The sequence below is a fragment of the Apis cerana genome, linkage group LG12, assembly GCF_029169275.1.
Source record: "Apis cerana isolate GH-2021 linkage group LG12, AcerK_1.0, whole genome shotgun sequence".
NCBI classification, from domain to species: domain Eukaryota; kingdom Metazoa; phylum Arthropoda; class Insecta; order Hymenoptera; family Apidae; genus Apis; species Apis cerana.
The window spans coordinates 8,952,432-8,978,135 of record NC_083863.1 but is presented as its reverse complement, the minus strand read 5'-3'; the positions used below and the strand labels follow the sequence as shown (position 1 = coordinate 8,978,135).

The following is a 25,704-nucleotide window of genomic DNA, read 5'->3' as shown; positions in this document are numbered from 1 at the left end:
AAAAGATATTTTAATTTTTCTGTATCGGTCATTTTTTTAAATAAAAAAATTATAGAATGACTGATAAAATGAAAAAAACTACATTGACAGATATATATATAATTTTTTCCACTTATATCGTTTGTATGTTTCCTTTTACAATTCCGTCTAAAGCGGAACGTGACCGAGCGATCGAAATGAAGTGAAATTTTTGGATTTTCTATGATAAAAGATTTATTCGATCCATACCGATAACGAATCTATAATGGTTTTTTAAACAAAGGGTATATTGTTACAGAGTCCACAAAAGAAAGCGGAGTTATATATATATAACTCATTGAGCGATACATTATACAGTCACAATACTATCATTCACACAATGTGTTATTTTTGTTTCAGTTATGTAATACGAAAGTGCCAAGAGAGACAAACAATGTAACACATTTGAATATACGCGAAACTGGATTAATTTATTTACGTGAATATTTAGTTTCTTGTTGAAAATTGTTTTCAAATATTCACAAGAAATATTTTTCACATTCGGTTTATCCTTTCATAATTATTAATAGTAAATATTTTTTTTTTATGATGGGATATTATTTGTTCGGATAAAATATAAAAAGAGAGTAGCAGGAAGCGAGTAAATTGATATATCTGTTTTCAGTATACGAATAATTAAAATCTAATTCCTTCAAAATAAATTAATCTTGTTGTTTAATATTAGTTAACGCACTGTTCTCGTTTATCGGTTTTCCGTCGCAAATGCGCGATATAATATATTTGAATTTTCCTTTCTTTCTATTTATTTCATCCGATTTAACGTGTTTTTACTCTCGATAGTGAATTTATATGCAATTTACACATTTATATGCAAAAATTTTGATAAAAAAAAAATTATTGGAAAAATTGAAATTTAATTTTACTAAAAAAAAATTCGAAAATAATTACTCTTGTAAAAACGGGAAATATAGGATAAAGGGAATAAAAGAAATATCGAGGTGAAGTATCGAGAAACGATCGACAATAATAGCGAACAAAGTGATAAAGAGTTGGTAAAAATATCTTGTAGAAGAATTCAAAGAATATCCTGAGCTGAATATAAGAGGATGAACATTTCTTAGAATGGTCACTGCATAATAAAAACTTTCAGAAAGTGCGAAGAATACGGAATCTGGAAAAGATTGGGTATATATATATATGATAACTTCGTAACAAAAGAAGCATCTTGAAAGAAATATTTAGTATCGCTAACGGTCATAAATATTTCCGTCACTTTGAACGAATATAAATAAGATTCTTAATGTTTGATAGAGATGAAATCGTAGAAATGAAAGAAATTTTTCATTAAGGAGAAGGTGTATATATTTTTTCTGACACGTGATGTTTAAACGAACGTGGAACGGAAAGTGGAACGGAAAAAGGAAATACAATGGAAGATATGAATTTCCAGAACAAGGAATTTCTCTAACAATATCGTAGTAACAAAAAAACGATAAAGGATCAAAAGAGTACTTTAATATCATGAAATCATAGATCGTTAGAAGTAGTCCAATGCAATTTCGAGAAATAATCTTTTTATTTCATAGATAATGTCTTGATAAAATAGCCTTATAACGAAGGACAGCACGCGATCGTAAAACAGAAAAATAATCTATTATTAGACACGGATACTTTGAGATAACTTAATTCTCTACCGTATTGAAACAGACAGAATTTTTATCTTGTCAAAAAATGATTTATTACATGGGAAAAAATTTTTTTATTTTTCAATTAATAAGCTAATTCATCGAATAATCTTTCGAGTACGTAAAATCTTTGTATAAATAAAATTAATCGTATCAATTATAAATATATAAATATAATCGTATAATAATTATATAATAATTATCCCGCAATTAATTTAATTACAGTTCAATTGGAATATTCTTTTTTCAACAAATTCAAAAATAACAATATAAAATAATGGATATTATCGATAATACGATAGACTCTAAATAAAATTCAAAAATGTATAAGCTCCTTTGATCGTCGCCCGTCCATGATGGGAAATTAATGGAAATATTTTTAACCGAACAAAAAAAAACAAACCATATTAAATCGCTATACATGGAAACGAATTGAATTATATCTGACATTTGTACATTTGATATTCAATCCAAATATGATATTCAATTTGTATTACAATTTGTAAGTTTGATTAAATACACAAATATTATAAATATTATTCCATGTTATAATTTTAAAAATATATCTCTTAACTCATCCACGTTGTATAAGTAAGAGAAAAAGAAAAATGCCCTTATATTTTTACAACCAAAATGTCATAAAATTATTTAAAATCTGTTAAATCTGCCTAATTATATATATCCGAGGGCAACAGAATGATAAATGATGGTTTCGGAACGATTTCGACGAAATAATTAATTTCACAAGAAATATTCGCAGATTAATAAATCTTGGCTTAAAAAAGATTAAAAACATTAAAAATGAGTAATCGTTCATATGAAATAACATCGTATTTGAAGCGATTTTTATTTTTAAATTTTTCCTCTCTTCTTTTCTATATCCTACGCAAAGTTTTCATCATATGATATTTGTTAATTAAAGCACACAAAAAAGCAAAGAAAAATAAAATTCGCGTCGTTAAAATTTAAATCCCAACATGCGACTTCATTCATTTTGCTCATAGTTTTTTCACATCTTTCTTTTCTTTTCTCTCTTTGTCTCTCTCAATTTTACTTTATACACGCATAATGCATTAATTTGCGATGAAACTCGTTTAATTTACAAGTTAAAGAAAATTGTTCCATTAATACGAACTATGATTAATTATACAATCTAATTTACATTAAACACGGTAAATCGATCTTAGCTGCTTTAGAAATGTAAATTATCCACGTATATATAGCTCAAAGCGCGAATTCATCGTGTATAATTCAAATAATTTGCACGATGTACAAATCCAATGAAATGGCTTTACAGTCTGATGTATACGAGTAATTTATAGTTATAGTCGTTATGACGGCATTGTGAAGAAAGTAAGTATACAACCTGTCGAGCCAATTCATAAAACTAATGAAGCTTGCAAAACGTTTCAATTTGAAAAATATCAAAAATTTTCGATTTAATATTGAAATATTCGATTGTGTCTTGAATAATATCGAAATTCTATTTCACACTCTCGTATCATAAATCACTTATAAACTACGTTAACAATTTCATTATCAAAATTCATTGCATAATTTAATTTTGTGGTATATTACGCTTGGATATTATGCTTGTGAACATAACATCGAATCCAATAAATTATTTTTATAATGTATTTTATACGTGAACATACGATATTCATCGATAAAACATCCTTCTTTATTTATCCCACCATCCAACAAATATTTTTCCTTCTTCGCTTTTGTCTTCCCTTTTGTCTGATAAATCGAAAATACATTCCCCTGTATATTTCACTTCTTCTAACCACAACCATTTCAACGCTCGTTTCACGAAAAATGGAATTCGGTCATCGGAAAATTTATCGGAATCGTGAATCAAGGTTAAAATTCTTAGGTTAAAAAAAGGAATGAAATCGAGAAATAATCGAGAGAGAGAGAGAGAAGAAATCTAAAAATATAATTCTTATCGACGCGAGCATTATCCAATCTTTGTTTTCACTTGGCTTAGTTTACATTGACGCTATCAACGTATGGACGATCGATTTCTACTTATTATCAGAAAATTCATTCAAATATTGGAAGAAGAAATTTGTATCCGATACGATGGATCAAACGATCGTTAGATAAAAGGTATATAAAGGGTAACGAACAACGGCGCAGGTTCCACGATGATCTCCTTCCACGAGGAAAAGCCTGCCAAAGTCTGCCGCCCCACCGTAGACACTCCCACCCCCTGGTTCACAATATTCATCGTGAAAACCGGCCGCACTTCGTCGCGAGTTCTCGGAAAGCGCGCACACGATTCGAAACGATCCCGACGAGAGTCGAAATTCTTTTTCCAGTTCGAAATCCGCGTTAAATTGAACAAATCTCTGTTAATGAATTGCACTTAACGGCGTTTCTTTCTTTCTTTTTTTTTTTCCTTTTCAAACAGGAGGAATAAAATTAAAGATTAAAAACGAATTGAACGGAGATCGTTAAATTACTTTTCGTAAACTTTTTGTGTTTGAAGGCAAAATTAAAAAAGTAACAAATAAAAATTTGAATGGAAGAAGCAGCTGGCAAGCTAGAAAAAAAATCCGATTAAATTAACGAGACAATTGGAAATTGATCGCTCCTTTTAATTTTCGTTTTTTTCAAACTGATGAACGTATATCCGGCGATGAAACGTGCACGAGTAGAAGGAACATCGAAATAAAAAAATACCTGTGCTTAACCCTTGCACAAGGGTGTATCGAGGAATCCGTCGGTGGCCTTTGTCTCAGCGATTGTCAACGTCGAAACGTCGAGCGCAGGCGATCGCGTCGACGATCTTTGAAGCGACCTATTGCCAATCCGCACACCCATGGACCCAAATTATGGTACGCTTTCCGTACCAATGACGGGCACACGCTCTTCTCCACCAACTTGTTGGCGGCCAACTATCCGATGATTCAAGTGATAACGATCCGATCGAGCAAATATCCAACAAGTTGAAGCAGCGCAGTTCGGACACATTGTATCGTTTGTTATCATGTTGCACGATGGAACTATGCTGAAACAGCTGAGCTCGATGCAATTGAAGCTTTGCCTCGAAACGATCACAATAATTGTCCACAAAGGAATCCTCGATATGTTTCCACCTTCCCAAGATTGACTCGAGTGATAATTGTGCATATATGTGTGTGTGTGTGTGTGAGTGAGTGAGTGAATGAGTGATTGAGTGGGTGCGTGTGTATCTTCTCTTCTATTCGTTCGCGCTAAATCGTGTTTCGCACAATTTGTTTCTCGATTAAGTTCGAGAATGCAAATGCCATGCCATCCAGTCTCGCATCGAGCGAGGATTTCCGTGAAACGAGCTATTATGATTCGATCAACCGGGTGTTGTGCGGTAAGGGTGCGACTGGATTAACTGCGAAAGTGGTGTGTCCCATGGGAACACAGTGGTGAAAGAGGAATTGTTCTCAACCGGATCGAAGTCATCCTCGCGGAGAATACGCGGGAACAATGTCGAATTGATATCATTCGAATGATACGAAGATTGCGATCATCGACGTGGAAATATTGGCTTGTGAAAGAATATTATACTCGAGTCGACGATTCTCTAAACGGATATTTTACGGTTCGGTAAGTTTTATATTTCACGTTATTATTATCTGGTCGAGAATTGAAATTTTTCATGGCATAGTAATTCGAGATAATCGAAATAATCCGTGGATTTTAGAGAATTTTGTGCACTGTAGTCGAGATATATTGCGTGTGCGAAATATTTTTTTTTATTAATTTTCTTCATTGTATCATTGCATCGGAATTAAAACGTTTGGCGATTTTTAAAACGAAAAAAAAAAAAAGTATATGTTATATTTTTTTATCAGTTGATAAAGTTTGATAAAGAAGAAGATATTTTTGATTTACAAAAAAGTAATATTATAAAATTATGATCAATTAATCTTATTTTTATCTTATTTCATTAAATAATATTTTCTTAATCTGAAAGATCTTTTCAAAATCTTATTTTGCAATGTTTTATTATTTAGAACGGTAGTTATTTATAGCTATAATTAAAAGTTGAAAACAGATCGATAGCTCTTCATTTTAAGATATTTCATCGAAATAGAATGAGATTTCTTGTTAACTGAAATTTTCTAAGATCCTTATAACTTGTCGAGAATGTAATTTAAAACTTCATTGCCATCTAACTTGGCTGAGTATCTTAATTAAACAACTTAATGCTTGAAATTTAATTAACAATCGAAGACATATTTTTTTTGGACACGTAAACAACTTTGTACTCTAAGAAACTTGTTATATGCGACGCTTACTAAACGTGGAAATACAAATCCAAAGAAAATGAATAGTTTCAAGGATGTAATAATACGATATCATACGGTATCCACGTTACGTTTGCTGAGTTTGTGAAAGAAAACACAAACAACTACGAGAGAAGAATCTTATTTAATTCTTTAAAATTTTTGCGTGAAAAAAAAAATTTAATTCAAATATTGAGAAATTTTCTCAAATTTTCTTAGAAATTTTTTGAAAATTGAAAAATTGAAAATTGGAACTTGATCGAATTATCGAAAAAAATTATCCGATAATTAAATATTTACGATTAAAATTTTGCACGAGAAATATTTTGTACGCGATCAATTAATACCGATATTAAAATCGTGTCGTCATCTTCTCTTTGTTGAGAAATAGAATTTAATCATAAGAATATATGATATTTAAATAAAAAGATTTTACTATATAGAATCATGCGTTTAGATTAAAAAATATCACCTAGCAAAGATTTTACATAGCTTTTATTTCGAAATACACAATTGAAATACACAAACTCGAACACGGTACCCGATTTACATCCGCAAACGAAACGATCACTGCGAAATTTGCTCGAAATTTCGAACGCAATGCTTTTACACGAAATTTTGATGACGCGAATAAAATCTAAAATGGGTAAAAATATGTATATGGACAATAATTTTGATCATCCTGAATATTGTTGTTATTTTTCGAGATAAAGAAACTTAACAAAAAGCCATGTTTTTATATGAATAATTTCAAATTATTCAAACGATATGCTGTATTCATTTTCAACTTTATTTTCAACTTTCCAATTTCCAATTTCCGATTTATTAAATAATTTTATCCTGTAACGCAAGATAACAGATATAACGATGGATAACAAAATAAAACAATAGAGATCTATATTTATAAAAGATATTTGAAGATGGTGCCAGTTTACATGGATGCATCATCAGATTACATATACGGAAGTTCATGTGCTTGTTATAAGTCTCGAATTGATCTATGCTATAATTATAGTTTCATATCTTGTGATGTTTAATTTTTCTCGTAACGAAGGTATTCCATTATTAACGAACAAATTCATCGTTTCCATTTTTCCTTTTTGTCTTTCTTTCTTTTTTTTTCTTCTTTTTTCCTTTCTCCGACTCCAAAATTGTCCAATTCATCAGAGTATTGAATTTTTCAGCAACGTGAGATCCATTTCACGTAGAAAATTGGAATTTTGTAGTTGGCAAATATTGAACAGGACATGCCACATTTTTGACATTAGTTGATGAAAAATTTTTTTTAAAATCACCAATAAGAAAGAAACCATGCGCTCAATTTTATTTAAAAACAAAAAACTTCAAAAACAACCCACTGTGTTTCTCTCTCTCTCTCTCTCTTCTTTATAAAATTCATAATAAACGGATATTAAAAATGCAAGACTCGCGATAGATTAAACCGCTGTTATGTGATGAAATAAGCGAAATATGAAAATGTGTTATCGTTTAGAATGAATTATCATTTGGAGAAACACTGACTTAATTTATGAAGGAACGACAATTTTTTGATGTCCCAGAAATAACAGTTCGATAACAGTCAAGAAAGGAAAATATTTTCGAAAATTTCTATAGAAAGAATCGCAGAGAATGCGCGAAAAATGGAGAATTATTCCCTTATTATATTTTAGAAATTAATAAATCATACATACTAGAATGGCAAATCTCAACTATTACGTTGACTCATCGCTTCCCACATTTTGTTTTTGCGAAACAGAGACGATTTAAACGAGATTAAATTTTTCTTGCGTTGTTAATCTTATATCGAGATGAATTTCACTTTTTTATTCAATCAAAAGGATTAAATTTTACACAGCATGTGTGTGAAAAAGCATTCAGTTTAACTGATTGATATAATTTTTTTTTAAATTGTCAAATAAAAACAGTCTATTTATAATGTATATTTTTGGTACAATTGTTTAAAATGAATTGCTGCGCATAAAGAGAAAAGAAAAGAATACTCGATATAATCTAATCTTTTAAAATTTCATTTCCTTTATTTTTCGTTCTAAAAAACTTATATGTATTTGCCATTAATAGAATTCGATAAAGATCTCTTTTTGGATTCTAAAAGCAGCGTAATAATTTCAATAAAAGCTTTCTTGAAAATTTATTCTTACTTCAAAAAAGTATTTCCATTGAATTTTCATTACTTTTTTCGAATCGTTAATCTCTGAATTTTTTAATTTTTTTCGTTTCATCTGTATACGATATTTCTTTCACTTCCAAACTTCAATGTACGAATCTCTTTAATTTCAAAATCTTTTTAAATAAGCAGGTACGTGAAAAACGTGAATGTACGATTTACTTCTCGTTCATTATGTGTACATTATTCGACACAAATTATGAACACACGCGATGCACTTGGTAAATGAAAACGTGCCTTTAAAACTGCAAGTGTGGTTAGATATCGTCCGAAGGAACGGGTTAAGATTGACATTATCAGCGAGCAATAATGCTAACATCGCGTTTATATATATATATATATAAATTGAATATATACAATGAAAAATAAAATACTCTTTTATTCCAAAAAGTGGAAAGTTTTTCCTGTCAAAAAATATTTCTGATTTTATTTTCTAACTTTTAATAAAATTTTTCTATATTTAAATATCACAACGAAATTTCTTTCCCAATAAAATTTCCCTTCCCACTTTGAAAACAAATTCTTTCGCGTATACTAAATTTCTTAAGCAGTTCTTAGACGCATAAAATAATTTTGTTTCGCATTGATGGCACGATAGAATTATGTAAAGAAGTATTTATGCGATTGAATTGTGCGATAATACATTTTTACTTACCTGGATTAGAGCGCAAACTTCCACCGATGTTAACCATTCTCAGAACGTGCAAAACCGAAAATTTGGACGATCTCGCTTCGTGTCAAACTATCCGTATCGAACGACCTTCACATGTTGCCATCCGAATGAACGTTTATAATAAATCACGAACACAATGCGATCCAAGGCAGTGAAAGTATATTATAATATACATTTTGTGAAAAAATATACATCATTATGTGCAAATCACTGGATTTCGAACTGATAACATCTTCTCTTCGTTCGCTCCAATATCAGAATCCATTGTACCTGTAAAAAATTAATTCGAGTTAGAATAAAACATAAATCAATTTTATTTGAAATAATTTTTGAAGTTCGTAATAAAAATCAGAATACTCGATACAATATGTATAATGCAATAAAAAATAAAGAGAAAAAAGGTTTTTATCTTCGAAAAATTCGAAAATTTATAGGATTAATGCAAAAATATTTTAAGAAAACATGTTTGGATTAATTTGAAATGCCAGCTACAATATCATTAATTTTTTTATTTAAATATAAATAAATAGATAATACATGTAATAGATAGGTACGTAGAATCAAAATCTTTTTATAGAACAAAATAAATTATGAAATAAAAAATTCATAAACGAGATCATTTGTTTTGTATATAAATTTCTACCAAAAAACGAAGTTAAAAAAAAAAAGAAAAAAAAATTTTTTTAATTATATTATAGAAGAATAATATTTATATAATAATTTTAATATGATTCTATTTTTATATAGATATTATTCCAATTTTATAATATGCAAATAATTTCGAACACATATAATGCTTACACAATGAAAATTATTCGTTTTCACTTTTAAGTAAATTTCAACGCTTAAGTAAGCGCATACTTTTATATTAAAAAATAGATAAAGAAATAACACTTGAACAAAAATGTGTTTCATGTGTAGATGATTTGAAAGAAATGTTATATGTATAAAATGATTTATAATACCTGTTCATTAGAAAATGTTGAAATACGCGAACAATATTAATATCATAATATGTAAGTTATGTACGTTGAAATTTGAAATATCACATTTACTCATAAACAGTTACTCTCAATATTAATTAAACAGTATTGTACACTGTAACCAGTAGTATTTAATCATATTTTGATATGTTATAATATTTACATAAACATACTTCAAAATATTTTGTATAAAGTTTCAATCCAACGAAGTTTGGATTTAATTTTATTCACAGATAATAGTTTGTAAATAATATCTCGCTTATTAAATTAATTATAAATTATAGTTTATTTGTTTATTAATATTTACATGAAATAATTATCAATTATTTGATAAATAACAAAGAAAATGGAAAAGATGAAATTTCAGGAATTTTTACATATTGTAAATTAATTGCATAATGATTATTTTAAATTATATTATTGCATTAAACTTGAGAAGATAAAATTTTATATATAAATACATCTACTTTGACTAAAATAAAAATTTTTTTCTAAGGATATGCTTTTATCTAAAAAGCAGTTTTATGATCCGCTTCTCCCTAATTATAAAATCGCAAAGCAAAGCTTGAAAACTTAATCCAAATAAAAATTTTTTTGAAATGAAAATAATCGATTATTACAATATTTTATCATTTCAAAAAAACATTTTCAGTTAGAATTGTTTATTAATATGAATGTGTATTTTAATTCAGTGGAATGATTGCATTTTATCTAATTTAGAATAAAATGAAACTTTTTCAAATATTTATGAATTATAACAAAATAATTAAAATAGAAGGAAATTTTTTTACTTAGCATTAAAATTAAAAATTTCTTCTTTCGTATAAAAAAATTCTCAAATTCAATTGCATTGTTATTATTTGATTTATATTCCAAGAAGAATTTTATTACGAAAAAATGATTGACATAAGTATTAAGATAAAATTAAATAAAAAATAAATAATTAAGATAAAAAAAATACTGTTAAACAAATATCTCTTTGTATCATAATACATATTCTCGTTGAAGAAATTATATTAAATATATTAAATAATTGATTCTAAAGTTATCTTCCTATTAATTGAAAAATTAATATAATAAATAAATAATAAATAAATAAAATTAATATAAAATAAGTTGATTAGCATTTCAGGAATAATATAATAACCGATATACAATGCAATTTTATTCATGAGATTTAACCAACTCGTACAGTCTCAATTTCTTTGTATTTTAATAATAATAATGTAATAATGCACCTCTTTTGTGACAAACTACACCATTGAATAGAAAGAGTTACCCATCATATAGAAATTATTGTTACAGAACAGTATACATTTTATTTGAACAGAACGTTGTATATCAAAGTGGCCTTTGCAGATTCTATTGCGTTGACTAAATGGCATAATTTCATTATGAAACACAAAGTGCATATTATAGTTAGGAGACACGACAAGGTAACAAGGTATTGTCAGAACGTGTCTCGGAATTCTCGATAATACAACGCACAACATCTTGCCATAGACCAATGTGATCATTTTATATATATATATATATATATAATATATATTATATATATGTATGTGTGTTCTATATTATATGACATTTATATTTAGCATTCAATTTTATTTTTTCTCTTTTCTTTTCTTTAAGTGTTTTTTTCTTTTCTTTTCTTCCAATTCATTTCTCTTGGCATAAAAAAAATTATTTTAAAGATAACAAAGTTAATTAATTAACAAGAAAGAAATTTCGAAATCATATTTTAGCAAATTTATTCTATTTCTTTTTATTTTTCCTTTTAACTTGAAAAATTGTTCGAATTGCATATTTGATCAAGCAAAGAGAAAAGATTCAACATGTACCATTCGAGTTTATTTTATGTGTGTATATAGGAAGGAAACCACATAGAAAATCCAAAAGGATGGTAAGTTCTTATACTAGTCAATAATGCATTGTTCGCTGCTTTCGTTCACTGTTATTCTCTGTCTTTTAAATTATCTTAAATATTTAAAAATTTTCACGTGTCGATGAAAAATTTAATATTCTCAAAAAAATTTAACATTTTTTTTCCTTCGCTATTTTTTAAAGAAGAGCAATAAATAGAAAATGAAATATTTCGTGATTGAAATCGAACAAATTGAATCGAATTTTAAAAACAAATAAACGAATAAAGATAAAAGAAAAAATTTATTTTTTTTTTTTGGAATTTTCTAAAAATTTCAAAAATGAGACGCGATGATATTGAAATAAAAAGAAGAATAAAAAGATTTAGCATATGAAAAAACAATCATATTCCTCGAAATACTCAGAGAAAATAAACAAGTTTTAGATTTTATTGAAAAATCTAATGCATTTACAAATATTCAAACATTTTTTTTGTATTAAAAAAATTTAGAGAAAAGCAAAAAATATCATCTTTGATCACACAGAAAACAAGCCTTTTTACACTTTTATTGGAAAATATAATGCCATTTCCTTTGCATTATATTCCTGTGCATAAGTTATTGAACGAAAAATTAAAGAATTGAATACTTTATTGTTGGACGAAGTAATTACTTTTGAAAGTTTTCCTTTTTTTTATTCACTCCTCTTTTTATCGTTTCATTTTTGAATTATAAATGATATTTACTCTCGAGATGTTTTATTTTTCTACAAAGTCGTTCCATTATTAAAAATAATTCATAATTAAAAATATCTTTTACAAACAAGCTTTACAAATTTTTCAAAGAAGAAAATTATGTGCGATGAATATTTTCACAAATATTGTGAAAAAGTTGAGTTTATGCCGTATAATTATTTCAATCACGAAATCAGTAAGTAAAAATGATGAAGGAAAAACGAATTTATCTATCTAAATCACGAATTGCCAAATGTTTATATAGTGTTTCCATGTGTTACCGCATCAAGACATCTTGTTTACAAGCATATGCATACATAATGCATACGTAATGCATATGTAATGCTACCTTTCTTAACATGGATCTTATGTATCGAATGATCTTGAACTTAATTTTACAATTTTTAATCATAAAATAAAAAAAACATGTTCTTTAAAATTACAAATTGAGAAAAATTCTAAAATTTGATTTAAATTCGAGAACGTTCACTGGTTCTCACTGGTTCTGACATAATGATCCATTATTTGCTAGATTCAGGTTCGAATTTCAGTTTTCAAACCTAGGAAAATCATTTCTCTGTTCTTAGATATTCAATTGCCTCTCTCGATTTTTCAGATCATCATAAAATAAAAATTGTTATTTTCTAAGGAATAATTTACTTTAATAATTATAATATTGCATTAATTTTAATATTTTTAAATCTTCACTTAAATTTCATTGAAAAATACTAGGCAGAATTAAAAAATTCAATTCAATTCAAAAACACATTTTCAATATATAAAAGTAAAACAATGTCAAGTAAATAAGGAACAAGTTGAATTATGCATAACCACTTTTTCGATAAAACTCACTTTTTAAAAATATGAATAGTCAAATGTGAAATGTTTGATTTATATTTATATTTGTGTATTTAGGAGAATATTAAAGATATAAGTACGTATTATGACAATTTCAATAGAACATGAAAATGATTCAAATATTGAATATTGTCACATTTGTTTTTATTAACATCTTATATTATAAAACACAATACCGTAATATTATGGATTATATTAAATTCATTTTTATTTTACTTAATGATCAATGTATAAAATATAATATGATAAAAATTAATTAAATGAAATGTAAAATATGTTTTCTCTTTTTTAGTGATATCAAATTTACCAATTTAAAACTTGGATCCTTCAAAATTTCATCAAAATACATACTATATTTACATTTTATTTAATTAACAATTTATTGTTTTCAATATTTTGGAAATAATAATACAAAGTGGAATTAATGTATTACAAATTATTTTTTTCAAAATCATTGCAGATTTTAATGTTTTTAATCTCTTTTTTTTAAATAAATATGTCATTTGAAAAATGAAGAAAGATTTTCTTATTCTTTAAAAATTTACAATGGTTTCGAAAAAATAAATATTCGACAATAATGAAACAAATTTGTTTAAAAAACATTAAAAACCATCCATTTCATTCTGGAATTACATTCATAGAATATCAATTTCCTCTTGTCATGCATATGACAATGCACTATCGAATATCTCAACGGCAAATAATTAAAGACTGGTATGATACCTACATATTGGAAGAATATATTCTATTTCAAGATTAATAAACTTATTCTTTATAAAATCAATTTTCTAAATTGATATTACTTAATAAAGTGATTATTTTTGTGAAGTAAACCTGACACAATTATGCGATTCCATTAAATAACAGAGTGAAATTATTCTGTCTTAAAATATCAGTGATTTCGTTTTAAAAGTAATTGAATACTCTAGACTATATGGTTTATTTAATTAATCGTAGAAAAACAGATAAAAGATTTATATATGTATTCCAAATTATTATTTTAATTTTTTTTATTAAAACTCGTTTTCGAATCAAATATCAAAGGATAAATTTTAAAATTCTATAAAAACCACATCGTTATTATAATATGAGCTAAATTATTTTAAAAAAAATTTTATGGGACATGGAATATCAGTCGAATATGTTTCATAATAATATTGTTTATTACAATATTATTATTGTATTATTACAAATTTCAATATTTTCAACAAGAAAAAAATTTTGTGTAGTATTGTCGCGATATTAAAATTCAAATGGTTTTCAAAAAGAAAACGCAATAAAATTTTAGAATCCACTACATTGTTTCAAATTCCAAGAATTCCAAGAACGAATGAAATCTCCGACAAATTTATAAATACAGCTAATAACTATAAAAAAACATTTGAAAGAGAACTCTGAATAATTTCATTTCAAAATTTGATAAAAATTTCAAGAAAAAACGATTTAAATTTTTCTCTTTTTATCAAGAAGTAATTTTCAATGTTTTTTGTACATTTTAAACTACTTAAAAATTCTTATTAAAAAATTAATCAATATTAATATTAATATCGATTAATGTGAAAAAGTAATTAATTTATAAAAATTGTTATTAACGAATCGATTAAAATTTTTTTTTTATAATGTTTTATTACATTATATTGCGTATATTATGTATATTATTCCATATTTTTATTTTAAATTATTTATTTTGAAATTCAATTTAATAATTATTACATCTATAATTATAATCCATTAATCATATCATTATCAAACTGTCAATAATAAATTTAAATAATCATTATATTCATATTGATATCGAATTTGAATGTAATAATCCACAAAATGCATGAAATGAATTCGTCTAATATATTTCAACAATAAAAAAATTTTTTCGAAATCAAAATTTATCAAAATTTGATCAAACGAAAATTGTTCGTTTCTGAGAAATATTTTATTCAGAAGATTTAATTGTTTTATAACAAAATAATTTTTCAATTTTTCAGGGAAAAAATTAATGAAATATTCAATTATGATTTCCCTTTGCCGAAACGATAAAAAACTATATAATATTGTTTCTTCTCGAGTCAACTTTTTGTCACCTTTGTAAAACATTGTATCGTAAGTAAAGTTAATTTTCCAATATTAAAAAGAGAATTGATAACTATTACAAGGAAACTGCATTCTCGTGAATCGATAAATTGTACAACTTTCGTCGACAACATTCATTTCGCGACGAGCAATGTAAATTTCAATGAATAAATCATGTCCTCGATTTTCTGCTTCTCAACTTGAGAATACAATTTATCGAGTTTATTGAATTGTCATGAAACCTGTTATCCTCTTTCTCTACGTATCATTCTTGTGCATATTTGCATACGTCAATGAAAAGATAAAATAATAGAACATATAGGAGAATGAAAAGATAAAATAATAGGACATTTTATAGGAATCGTTATTCGTTAAATGGATATTTTTGCGAATATAATTTATGATAAAATTGATAACGGTATAATAATTATCTAAATATTTTTTGTTACAGATGAAATCCTCCATCATGAATACCTTACAGTACGGCGAAAATGAAGAATTTAAAAATACTTGGCCATCCACGTTCAATAATACGTTCTTGCCCTATGAGAACGAGTCAACCAACGATACTTTTGGTACGAATTGTATCATTGATATATTTTATCGTGAAAGATCAAGAGTCAACATCAAAAATGTAACCATTCAGATATTTTAATTCATGATCCATTATAAACGTTTATTATCGTTATTTGCAAGAATGATCGATTAAAAATAATTAAATTTATATTTATTCAAATATCAGCGAATTTTAATTAAAACTTTTTCAATTCCAAACAAACGATAATTCCTTTCAAGCATCGCATTAAAGTGATCGAAAATTGAATGTAATATAACTCGGAGATCAAGGAAAATTCGTCGATAAAAAAAAATCAGTTTTCGACAAATGATTTGAACAATATATTCGTTTGATAACTCGATTCGATATGTAAAAAATCCATTAGAATTTAGAGCGTTCAAGCAAAATACATTCTACATTGCATGATTGTTTGTATTTCGTTTCATTAACGAAAATTTGTACTTTCAATCACTTTCAGTGATACGCAAATAAGGTTCTTTTTTTTAAAATTATCTTTATAACAGAATAAAAAAAACTGGAACTGATTATTTTTTATTTTATAATGATTATTTTTACTAATGATAGATTAAAAAAGGACAAAATTACAAAAAGTGAAATATTTTCCTTTATTGAACATTTTTATCCTTTCATTGAGGAACAATGAGTAAAATATAAAGCGGAAATAAAATTTAAAGTAATTGAAAATGTTTCGATTATGAATAATCATAATTTGTTATTATTTAGTTTCTATGGAAACTCTTAAAAATACATTGCGATCTTGTTAGTTGACAGTATTAAATGTCCTTGCAAAACCGGAAGGAAGTTTTCGGTCACTGTCTTCGTGACAGAAGTTCATGCGATGTCTAAATTACGTAGGTACGTTTTATTATACATTAACATCGTTTTCTTTTTCCTTGCAAATTCAATGCAAAACTTATTTTTCGTGTACTGCTTCGTGTTTTTCTCATTTTTTTACTTTCTATATTATATAATATTCATTTACTATTTTTTGATAATGGAGAAAACAAATTTAAATTTGTTTCTTAATATTTGAAAAAAATGATAAAACATGACAAATAGGGATAGACTATTATGCCTTCGAAAAGATTTAAAGTTAAAGTTTTTTTTTTTCCATAAATTATTCGTATCCTCGTTTTCAGTTTTACGCGATCAGAACGTCGAGATCCGAAACTTAATGTTTTTATTCATGATGCCTTTTCACCTTTAAGTGTTATACGCAAAAATATTCATATCCGTGTCAAAAACGTTGCTTATACAGATACATTTTTATCTGGATTGAAACATAGATTCAAATATTTATCGAAAAATAAGAAAATGAGATAAAATCGTTGAAAAAATATTTTCATTTCAAATCCGAATAAACAATGAAAATAAAACTTTAGATTTAAATAGAAATATAAATATTTTAAGATTTTTATTTATATAATAGATATATATAATAGAAATAATTTATCGCTTTATGAATAAACATTGGAGAAAATGACAAATTTAAATAGTATTTTTTACTTATAACATAAAGACAATAAAAATATCTATTTCTGACATATAAATTTATAAATCTATGAATAATTTTTCCAATCGAAAAAATACGAAAACAAACCGCAAACATCTTAATTTCATTGTCTTTATAGTAAATAAAAAATATTTCTGTCAATATTAATTATTTGTCCAAATATCCAAATGAATTATTGTTCAAATATTTCATACACGTTGTACTTCAAATATATATAAAATAAAAATCCATCAAGGAAAATCAGATTATAGTAAATAATTCTATAAGTGATTAAAGAAAAATAAAATATTCATCTGTTTTCAAGAATGCATACACGTATAAATAAATTTTAAATATCAATATGCGTTCCTTTTAAAAATATATTATACAAAATATAAAATATCAGAATATTACTTTTGTATTATATTGTATTATATTCAATTTCCTTTTATTTTAATATATACATGTTTTCATTTGTCCTTAGATGGGGAAGTTCCGACAGCTGTACTCGTGCTCCTCAGCATACTTTACGGAACCATATCTTTTTTGGCAGTAGTAGGAAATTCTCTTGTTATATGGATAATATCTACATCCAGACGCATGCAGAATGTAACTAATTTTTTTATTGCAAATCTAGCGTTGGCAGATATCGTTATTGGTTTATTTGCAATTCCTTTTCAGGTAAAATATAAATTATTCAATTAATTATTATTTAATTATTATATAATTTAATTATAATTATTCAAATCGAAACAAATTTATATATCAAAAATAACGTATATTTAATTTTTTTTTTTCAAGTTCCAAGCAGCTCTGTTGCAAAAATGGATCCTACCTCATTTCATGTGCGCGTTTTGTCCCTTTGTGCAAGTGCTTTCTGTCAATGTCTCCGTTTTCACATTGACAGCTATAGCGATCGATCGACATCGAGCGATTTTAAGACCTCTCAGGTATGTTATCAATTTTCCAAACAAGAAATTATCTATCTTTATATTTATTCCAAATTCGTATGTGTCATTTAATCGAATTGAAATTCATTCTATTTGATCTTAATAGCGCGAGACCAAGCAAATTGACCGCCAAAATAATAATTGCTGGAATATGGCTTCTTGCCGGAAGTTTGGCCACACCAATGGCTATTGCACGTAGAGTCATTATGGAACCAGAAAATTCTATATGTACGTTTCTTTAGTTTTTTTTTTTTTTTTTTTGTAAATTACACATTTATAACTGTGATTTTTTTGAAATTTTCTTTTCAAACTTTCAATAGATTATTCTTCAATTTCCAGCTGGTTCTGATAATTACAAACCGTTTTGCAAACATGTAAATCTGTCAGATAAATCCATGCTTATTTATTCGGGATTATTGGTGTTCCTACAATACTTAACGCCTCTTTCGATTATTTCATGTGTGTACGCGCGAATGGCATTAAAATTATGGGGAAACAAAGCCCCCGGAAATGCCGAAGATTCTCGAGATGCGAATTTAATGAGAAATAAAATGAAGGTATAACACAATATGACCCGTGTAATTAATTAATTTATTAATTTATAATGTAAATTTACTTGATTTTTACTTAATTTATATTTACTTAACATAATATTAAATTGTTTCAGGTAATTAAAATGTTAATTATAGTCGTAACTCTTTTTGCAATTTGCTGGTTACCGCTTCAAATGTATAACGTATTCCAATATTTTTATTCAGAAATTAACGAGTAAGTATATATTATCATATTTACGCAATATTTAAAAAAATTGTTTTGTAAATATACATAAAATTTAAAAACGAATCACAAAGAAAAATAATTACAGATACAAATATATCCATTATATATTCTTTTTTTTCGACTGGTTGGCCATGTCAAATAGTTGTTACAATCCATTTATTTACGGAATATATAACGTAAGTATTGATAAATTATAAAATATTGATCTGATAATTGATCTGATAATTTTATTAATATTATCAAATTAAAATAATTAATTTATATTCTCAAGCATAAAATAAACTTTTAGGAAAAATTTAGAAGGGAGTTTCAACAAAGATGTCCTTTTAAATTGCGAAGATGGACAAATAAACCACCAATCGATATCACAGATATGGAAAAAACACAAAGTACTCGAACCTCCATAAGGTATTCCTTCGATATATTTATAATTATAAAATTCAAAATATTTCTAATAAAAATATAAAATATTTCTCATTTATAAATTCTCTAAATATTTATAGATACGAATGGAAACGTACAATTTCCGGTACTTGTCCAAATATTTCGTCTTTTCATAAAAGTACATCAAGAGAATCGACGCAATCATTTATCGATAACCAGAAAAGTGGACGAATTAGAAAAGGAATTGGTTACTATATTCATCGTGGTAATCATTATTCAAAAAGAAACGAAGAATTGTATGTTTTTTCATCTGGAAGACATAAACACACTCAAGATCTTAATACAAAAGAATTATGCCTATAATATATAGAACTAATTAAATAATTGATTAATATAAATAATATTAGAAATAAAAAATCATTCTGTTAAGAGTGAAAAATATGCAAATAATTTGCATATATTATATGCAAATGATAAAGAATAGGATAGTAATAAGATACTAATTTTCTTATAAATTGATATGGGATAATTTTTCCACAAATTTTACAGCAACTTTTGGATATTTAAACACCTAATTAATTCTTTTCTTTTCAGTTCTTCTAACTATTGCTCAAGCTTTTCTACAAAGTTTATGTATTTAATGATGATAAAAATTATGTATCTTTAATTAGATGCATAACATGTATATATGTATGTATATATAAAATATATATACATACAAATTTTGCACAATATTTAATTATATTATATTTAATAATGGAATAAGTAACAATTTCTCTCTCAGAACAAATTACAATACTTACAGTATAATAGAAAAAATTTTAAAATGTTTTAATACAAATAGTTAGTTGTAAAAAAAATGCAATAGAGAATATTTTTAAAATAATTAAGACTATTGTACAAATATTTTATACATTACAATGCATTCAATTTTTTTTCATTTAAATAATAAATTTTTTAGAATCATAGTTATTATTTATTATTTTTCTTTAAAAAATTCTATAAAATATGTAAGGCTGTGAAATATGTATTAAAATAATAATTTTTGTTAATTTTAATTATTATAAGTTTGAAACTTTTCTATGCATAACTCATATAAAGCAACAAACAGGGTAATGAGGATTTTAATTTTTGAATTCTTATTTGTTCAAATAAACTTGAACTTAACAAAAATTTTAAATGAAAAGAAGCATATTATTTAAATATAATTAAATGTTAAAATCAATGTAATTATAATGTTAATAAAATAACAAAATGTTTCTAGTCAATAAATAAATTTTTGTTGAAATATTATATGAAAAAAATTTATAATACAAAGATTGTTTTCCTACTACGTAAGATATCGATATGTAATTTTAATATAATTTTACATAGATAAATATTATCATTTGATGATAGAAACTTCCATTAATAATTTTTTTTTTATTTCCTACATTTCTTTTTTGCATTTATTGTTCATGTTTTCTTAAGACTCACACTAAAAAAGCCAAATACATATCTAAAACATCAAATGTTTTATTTGCTATAAATATTTATTATAAATGTTTCATTATAAATATTTATAAAGATACATTATTATATTTTACATTATTATATTTGTATTTTAAAAAATTAAAATATTAAAATACTAACAATAAAAAATACAAAAGATTATTTGATATAAAATTTATCATTTTAAAAAATAAATTTCCATTTTATTAAACATTGCTTATATTTGAGTCAATTGTAAAATATTAATCAAAGTTCATATTATTACGTCGTTCAATATCTTTAATTTCTAACATGTCTGTTTTAAGATGTAATTTCATTATTTCCCGCCAAATATCCAATCTATGTTGCTCATTGTCAATTCCAAGTCTCAATAAAATATTTTCATTTATCCTTAATAAAACTCTTCCAGTGATATCGTGCTTAAAAACACATGAATAACATTGATTATATATTTAATGTAATCAGAAGTACAAAAATATAGTTGAACTTGAGTTGTTTATACATGTTTATTACTTACATATAAAAACTTTTCATGATATAATTGATAGTAATCACTACAATGCCTTCTCAACCATTTTTGTACATCTAATACATTCCATAAATAAACTGGACGGGGTCTAGCAGTTTTGTTCTACAATATTTCAATATACTTATAATCAATATAAATATTTTTATACTTTTAATTATTGTATTTTTTTTAAATCCATAAGATGAATATAAAAATATTCATATTTCAATGATATTATAATTATTTTAATATATCATTATTAATAAAATTAACCTCTCATACCTTTGGTTTATTAGTAGAATTAACTACTTCTTCTACCATTGTGTATAAAATTCAAAATATAAATTTTTGAAAAATATGAATAAAATAACAAATTACAAAAATATAAAAATAACACTTGATATCGATTACTAATAATACTTATCAACAGCACAAGTAATATATATATATATACGTAATATATTACGTTTATTTAATATAATCATAAAAATTGTATATTTAAATATTGTTTATTTAAACATCTCGACATTATTAAAATATACAACATATAAATATAAATTAATCAAAGAAAATTAAAAATATTTCAATTTATTGCAAAATTATATTACTTTCATTTTTCATAGTATTCTATTCATGGATTTAACTTCTCCATTTTGTAACTATATAATATATCAATTTTAAAGTATAGATATATATTATGTTACTAAAAATTCAAAATTACGTCATGTATTAATTGCTTTAAATGAATGTTCTTATATAAAATTTTAATTTATATTAATGATGAAGAATCTATTATGCTTTTTCAAAATTTAACAGTAAAAGTTTTGTCTAATAAATTTTTTTGATTAATGTTTTGTAATTTTTTTTAACATATTTTAACTTTCTTAATAAATCATTCTAATTTTACAAATATAATTTTATGTAAAATTAGAATTATCTATATTTATAAATATAAAGTTATATTTACATGAAATGTTTAACATAAAATTCTGTATGAAAAAAAATTCTACAGGAAAAAAGTATTTTATATTTTTGAATTATAATATTACATTACCTTAATACAGCAATTTTTTTCTTTAGAATCCTTTCAAAACTGCTAATATCACAAGTATCACATACACTTAAATTATTAAAAATGGATAAAAAACATTAAAATAATAAATATTTGAAACGCGCGAGAGAATTCAAACGTAATTTGAAACTGAACTGCCAACTTAACATAAACGGAAATACACTGATTTGACTCGCCAACTTCATTTAATGCCACCTTATTTCCGATCCTTCTCTTCTAGCTAACGAAACAAAATGGTAACTATTTCTTGTTTATCGTTTATATTTAATGTATTTTATTGTGTGTATTTCTATCTTCTTAAAATTCAATATTAAAAAAAATAATGTAAAATATAATTTTATATAATATAATTAATATTAATAATAACGTATTTGTATTCAGTAATCATGAACCATGTGCTTGTCACAGTATATATGTATTTGTAAAATATTTTTTATTAAAACATACTCTAGGAACTATAAAAAAAAAAAGAAAAAAATACTTTCGTGCATATTAAAATTCGTTGAAATTTTAAATTTTTAATATTAAGTTTTTTATGTATTAAAAAATGTTTATCTTAACCTTTATCTATTTTATTTATAATAATCATTAAATTAATTATTAATATCTGAAATACTTAAAATTGAAATATAGAATACTTAATATATTATAATAATTAATATAATATATATTATACGTTTATTGTTATATTTTTTTTTTTTCAGACTTGCAAACGTAGAAACGGTGGACGTGCCAAACACGGTCGTGGTCATGTGAATCCTGTCCGTTGTACTAATTGTGCTCGATGTGTACCTAAGGATAAAGCAATTAAAAAATTTGTTATTCGTAACATTGTAGAAGCTGCAGCTGTCAGAGATATTACAGAAGCAAGCTTTTATTCAGCATATCAACTTCCAAAGTTATATGCTAAGTTACATTATTGTGTTTCTTGTGCTATTCACTCAAAAGTAGTCCGTAATAGATCTAAAGCAAATCGTCGAATTAGAACACCTCCAGTTCGTAATTTCCCTAGGGTAATTATCAAAATTATATAATTTTATTGTTAAAAACTTCAATTTTATCATACATTTTTATTATTCAATAGTTATTAAATTTATTAATATATTTCATTCTTTTTCAGGATCTTCGTCAAGGTCAACAAAGCAGAAAATAACTTACTATGTAAATTTTAAATAAAATAAAAAATAAAATCGATCTTAACTGTTTTTTTATTCATATCATTTATTCTACAAGTTATAAGATAAATTATATTTATAACTTTTCTATAATTTCTAAACAAGATAATCTTTTATATTTATTATTACATGATCCAAAATTTAATACAATGTTACTGGAACAATGTAAAAATTATGTAGATTAAATTTCTTACATATGCATACTTCCTCACAATGCACACAAAGAAAAAAACTTCAAGTGCAGTCTTAATGTTAGCTAATACTAATAAAAGTTTTCAAGATGTGATGTCAAATACCAAGTAGAACTTTGCATCTATTATTTGTCGATAATGCATAAAATTGATAAAAATAGTTTGCATATAACTGTAGCAAGAATCTCGCTATTGTTGCATTTTTTGTAAAATTAATATACAATTAACAATAATTGTCAAGGAATCATTTATTTGCTTCCTCCATTGCTTTTTTAAGGGTTTTTTCAAATATTTTCTTGGAATCACAAAACCCTTGCTTGGTTTTACCAAATGAATTTGGTCCAGCAGAGGTTGGTGTTTCTCTTCCAATATTTCTCATCCTCATTCTTGCTTCTGCTGGCATTTCCTCAGGTTCATCTTCTTCATCTGCATTAAACACAGATGCTACAGTTGGCCTTTGAATTGGTGTTGCTTTAACCGTGGGTTTCTGAAATATAATTTTTTATGAAATATAAATAAAATAATAAAGACATATATATTTAAATTTATGTATTATTACTTACTGATGTTGAACCTAGTTTTATTTGAATACCCTTTTTTTGTTCTGTTCCACTTTTCTTCCCAAACCCAAACGCCAGCTTCTGTTTCTTTGCATCACTTTGATTGTAATTAGCCTCTTCACAACGGTCATCTGATCTAAGTGGCGAACGATCCCTTCCCCTGTCATCTCCTCTGGAGTCCTCTGCTCTGTACACACTTGACCCTGACAACGTCAAACACTGGCAAAGTTCAGATCAAGTTAAAATAACATTGTATCTTTTAACCGGAAATATTTAAGCGGCATGCTCAGCACAAGTTTCTTGCAATTCTGGATTAAATTCAAATCAAATGAAGTCAATAAATGATGATGAAGAAACGAGTGTGCATATAACATACACATCCTGAGGTTATTTATAACAATACGAAATGCGATATATTTACTTGATAATTTTATTACATAAGGTTAACATTCATTCCATTTTTACTATACATCCTTTGGCACATGGTTGAAGGATGCGTGCACCCAAAAAATGGTACATGAAAAGTAAGAAACGAGATTTAGAAAATAAAATATGATTTTAATATTTATTTGTCCATAAAATTGCTTCATAATTAATTTTCTAAATTAAATATTTAGAACTTGCATTATTCGTAATAATGGACATGAGATCAATAACGAAAACAAATTAAGAATAAACTGTCCACATTTTGCAAGGTACGAAGTAAATGTTATTTTACCAAATGCGATTGATACGGTTATAAATAAAATGAATAAAACCTTTTCTATATTCGTCTCCTGGATTCCTCTTCGACATTTTTCTGATTTTCTTTGGACGTGATGCGAAATCGACCAAACTAAAGCAATTTAATCCAGCAACTGCGGTTTACTTCACACTAGTATTCTTATTTCCTATCATAGGGAAATTTAAGAAGATATATAAACGACTAGTAATTTTTTTCCTACTAGAAAAATAATGATAGAATTTAAAAAAAAAAATAAATAAAACATTAAATATTAAAACATATTCTTAATAATTACAATATCAATAATATTTATAATTTTTATTATGAAAATTATTGTAAACAAATTTTGTTGATTTAAGTTTCCTTGAATTTCTCTTTCATTGGTTAATTAAGTTGGCGCTTCATATTGTATGATTCAAATACTCATATATTATATACTCAAATACTTGTATATTATATATTATATAAAAAAATTTTAATCTTTTTAAATTTTAATTATAAAT

The 25,704-nt window shown here is 25.4% G+C and overlaps 4 protein-coding genes and 1 long non-coding RNA gene across 6 annotated transcripts; 2 read left to right on the top strand and 3 right to left on the bottom strand.

The window, feature by feature from the left end:
* Positions 1-3,845: 3,845 nt before the first annotated feature.
* On the top strand, positions 3,846-22,535 carry LOC107998395 (RYamide receptor-like). The gene is given in 11 exon segments (XM_017057649.3): positions 3,846-5,227; positions 5,230-5,252; positions 15,749-15,872; positions 17,851-18,047; positions 18,168-18,316; positions 18,423-18,544; positions 18,656-18,873; positions 18,984-19,084; positions 19,182-19,272; positions 19,386-19,504; positions 19,600-22,535. Coding segments are annotated over 11 exon segments (1,461 nt in total). The 5' UTR covers positions 3,846-5,154; the 3' UTR covers positions 19,844-22,535.
* On the bottom strand, positions 8,936-23,035 carry LOC133667074 (uncharacterized). The gene is made up of 2 exons (XR_009832208.1): positions 22,534-23,035; positions 8,936-9,063 (listed from the first exon to the last, which is right to left on the bottom strand). It is a non-coding gene; the product is annotated as an uncharacterized LOC133667074 (long non-coding RNA).
* LOC107998398 (protein aveugle) lies at positions 20,976-21,903 on the bottom strand. Its single transcript, XM_017057652.2, has 3 exons — positions 21,762-21,903; positions 21,489-21,602; positions 20,976-21,390 (listed from the first exon to the last, which is right to left on the bottom strand). The coding sequence occupies exons 1-3, from the start codon at positions 21,798-21,800 to the stop codon at positions 21,214-21,216; spliced, it is 330 nt and encodes a 109-aa protein (XP_016913141.1). The 5' UTR covers positions 21,801-21,903; the 3' UTR covers positions 20,976-21,213.
* On the top strand, positions 22,686-23,745 carry LOC107998397 (small ribosomal subunit protein eS26). Of its 2 annotated transcripts, none has more exons than XM_017057651.3 (3): positions 22,686-22,787; positions 23,256-23,564; positions 23,672-23,745. In XM_017057651.3, the coding sequence occupies exons 1-3, from the start codon at positions 22,785-22,787 to the stop codon at positions 23,702-23,704; spliced, it is 345 nt and encodes a 114-aa protein (XP_016913140.1). In that variant the 5' UTR covers positions 22,686-22,784; the 3' UTR covers positions 23,705-23,745. The 2 variants fall into 2 exon arrangements, with proteins under 2 accessions (XP_016913140.1, XP_061939096.1); XM_062083112.1 differs by lacking the exon at positions 22,686-22,787 and adding an exon at positions 22,793-22,875.
* LOC107998396 (PEST proteolytic signal-containing nuclear protein) lies at positions 23,742-25,367 on the bottom strand. Its single transcript, XM_017057650.3, has 3 exons — positions 25,236-25,367; positions 24,481-24,680; positions 23,742-24,404 (listed from the first exon to the last, which is right to left on the bottom strand). The coding sequence occupies exons 1-3, from the start codon at positions 25,270-25,272 to the stop codon at positions 24,162-24,164; spliced, it is 480 nt and encodes a 159-aa protein (XP_016913139.1). The 5' UTR covers positions 25,273-25,367; the 3' UTR covers positions 23,742-24,161.
* Between the last annotated feature and the right edge of the window lie 337 nt (positions 25,368-25,704).

Excerpts from the sequence above, each read along its gene's own strand:
- LOC107998398 (XM_017057652.2), bottom strand. The coding sequence starts at position 21,800 with ATGGTAGAAGAAGTAGTTAATTCTACTAATAAACCAAAG. Across the intron at positions 21,603-21,761 it reads ATTCTACTAATAAACCAAAG|AACAAAACTGCTAGACCCCG; the intron begins GTATGAGAGGTT and ends GAAATATTGTAG. Across the intron at positions 21,391-21,488 it reads ATCATGAAAAGTTTTTATAT|CACGATATCACTGGAAGAGT; the intron begins GTAAGTAATAAA and ends TGTGTTTTTAAG.
- LOC107998396 (XM_017057650.3), bottom strand. The coding sequence starts at position 25,272 with ATGTCGAAGAGGAATCCAGGAGACGAATATAGAAAAG. Across the intron at positions 24,681-25,235 it reads AGGAGACGAATATAGAAAAG|GGTCAAGTGTGTACAGAGCA; the intron begins GTTTTATTCATT and ends TGACGTTGTCAG. Across the intron at positions 24,405-24,480 it reads TAAAACTAGGTTCAACATCA|AAACCCACGGTTAAAGCAAC; the intron begins GTAAGTAATAAT and ends ATTATATTTCAG.
- LOC107998397 (XM_062083112.1), top strand. The coding sequence starts at position 22,819 with ATGTATTTTATTGTGTGTATTTCTATCTTCTTAAAATTCAATATTAAA. Across the intron at positions 22,876-23,255 it reads TCAATATTAAAAAAAATAAT|ACTTGCAAACGTAGAAACGG; the intron begins GTAAAATATAAT and ends TTTTTTTTTCAG. Across the intron at positions 23,565-23,671 it reads CAGTTCGTAATTTCCCTAGG|GATCTTCGTCAAGGTCAACA; the intron begins GTAATTATCAAA and ends ATTCTTTTTCAG.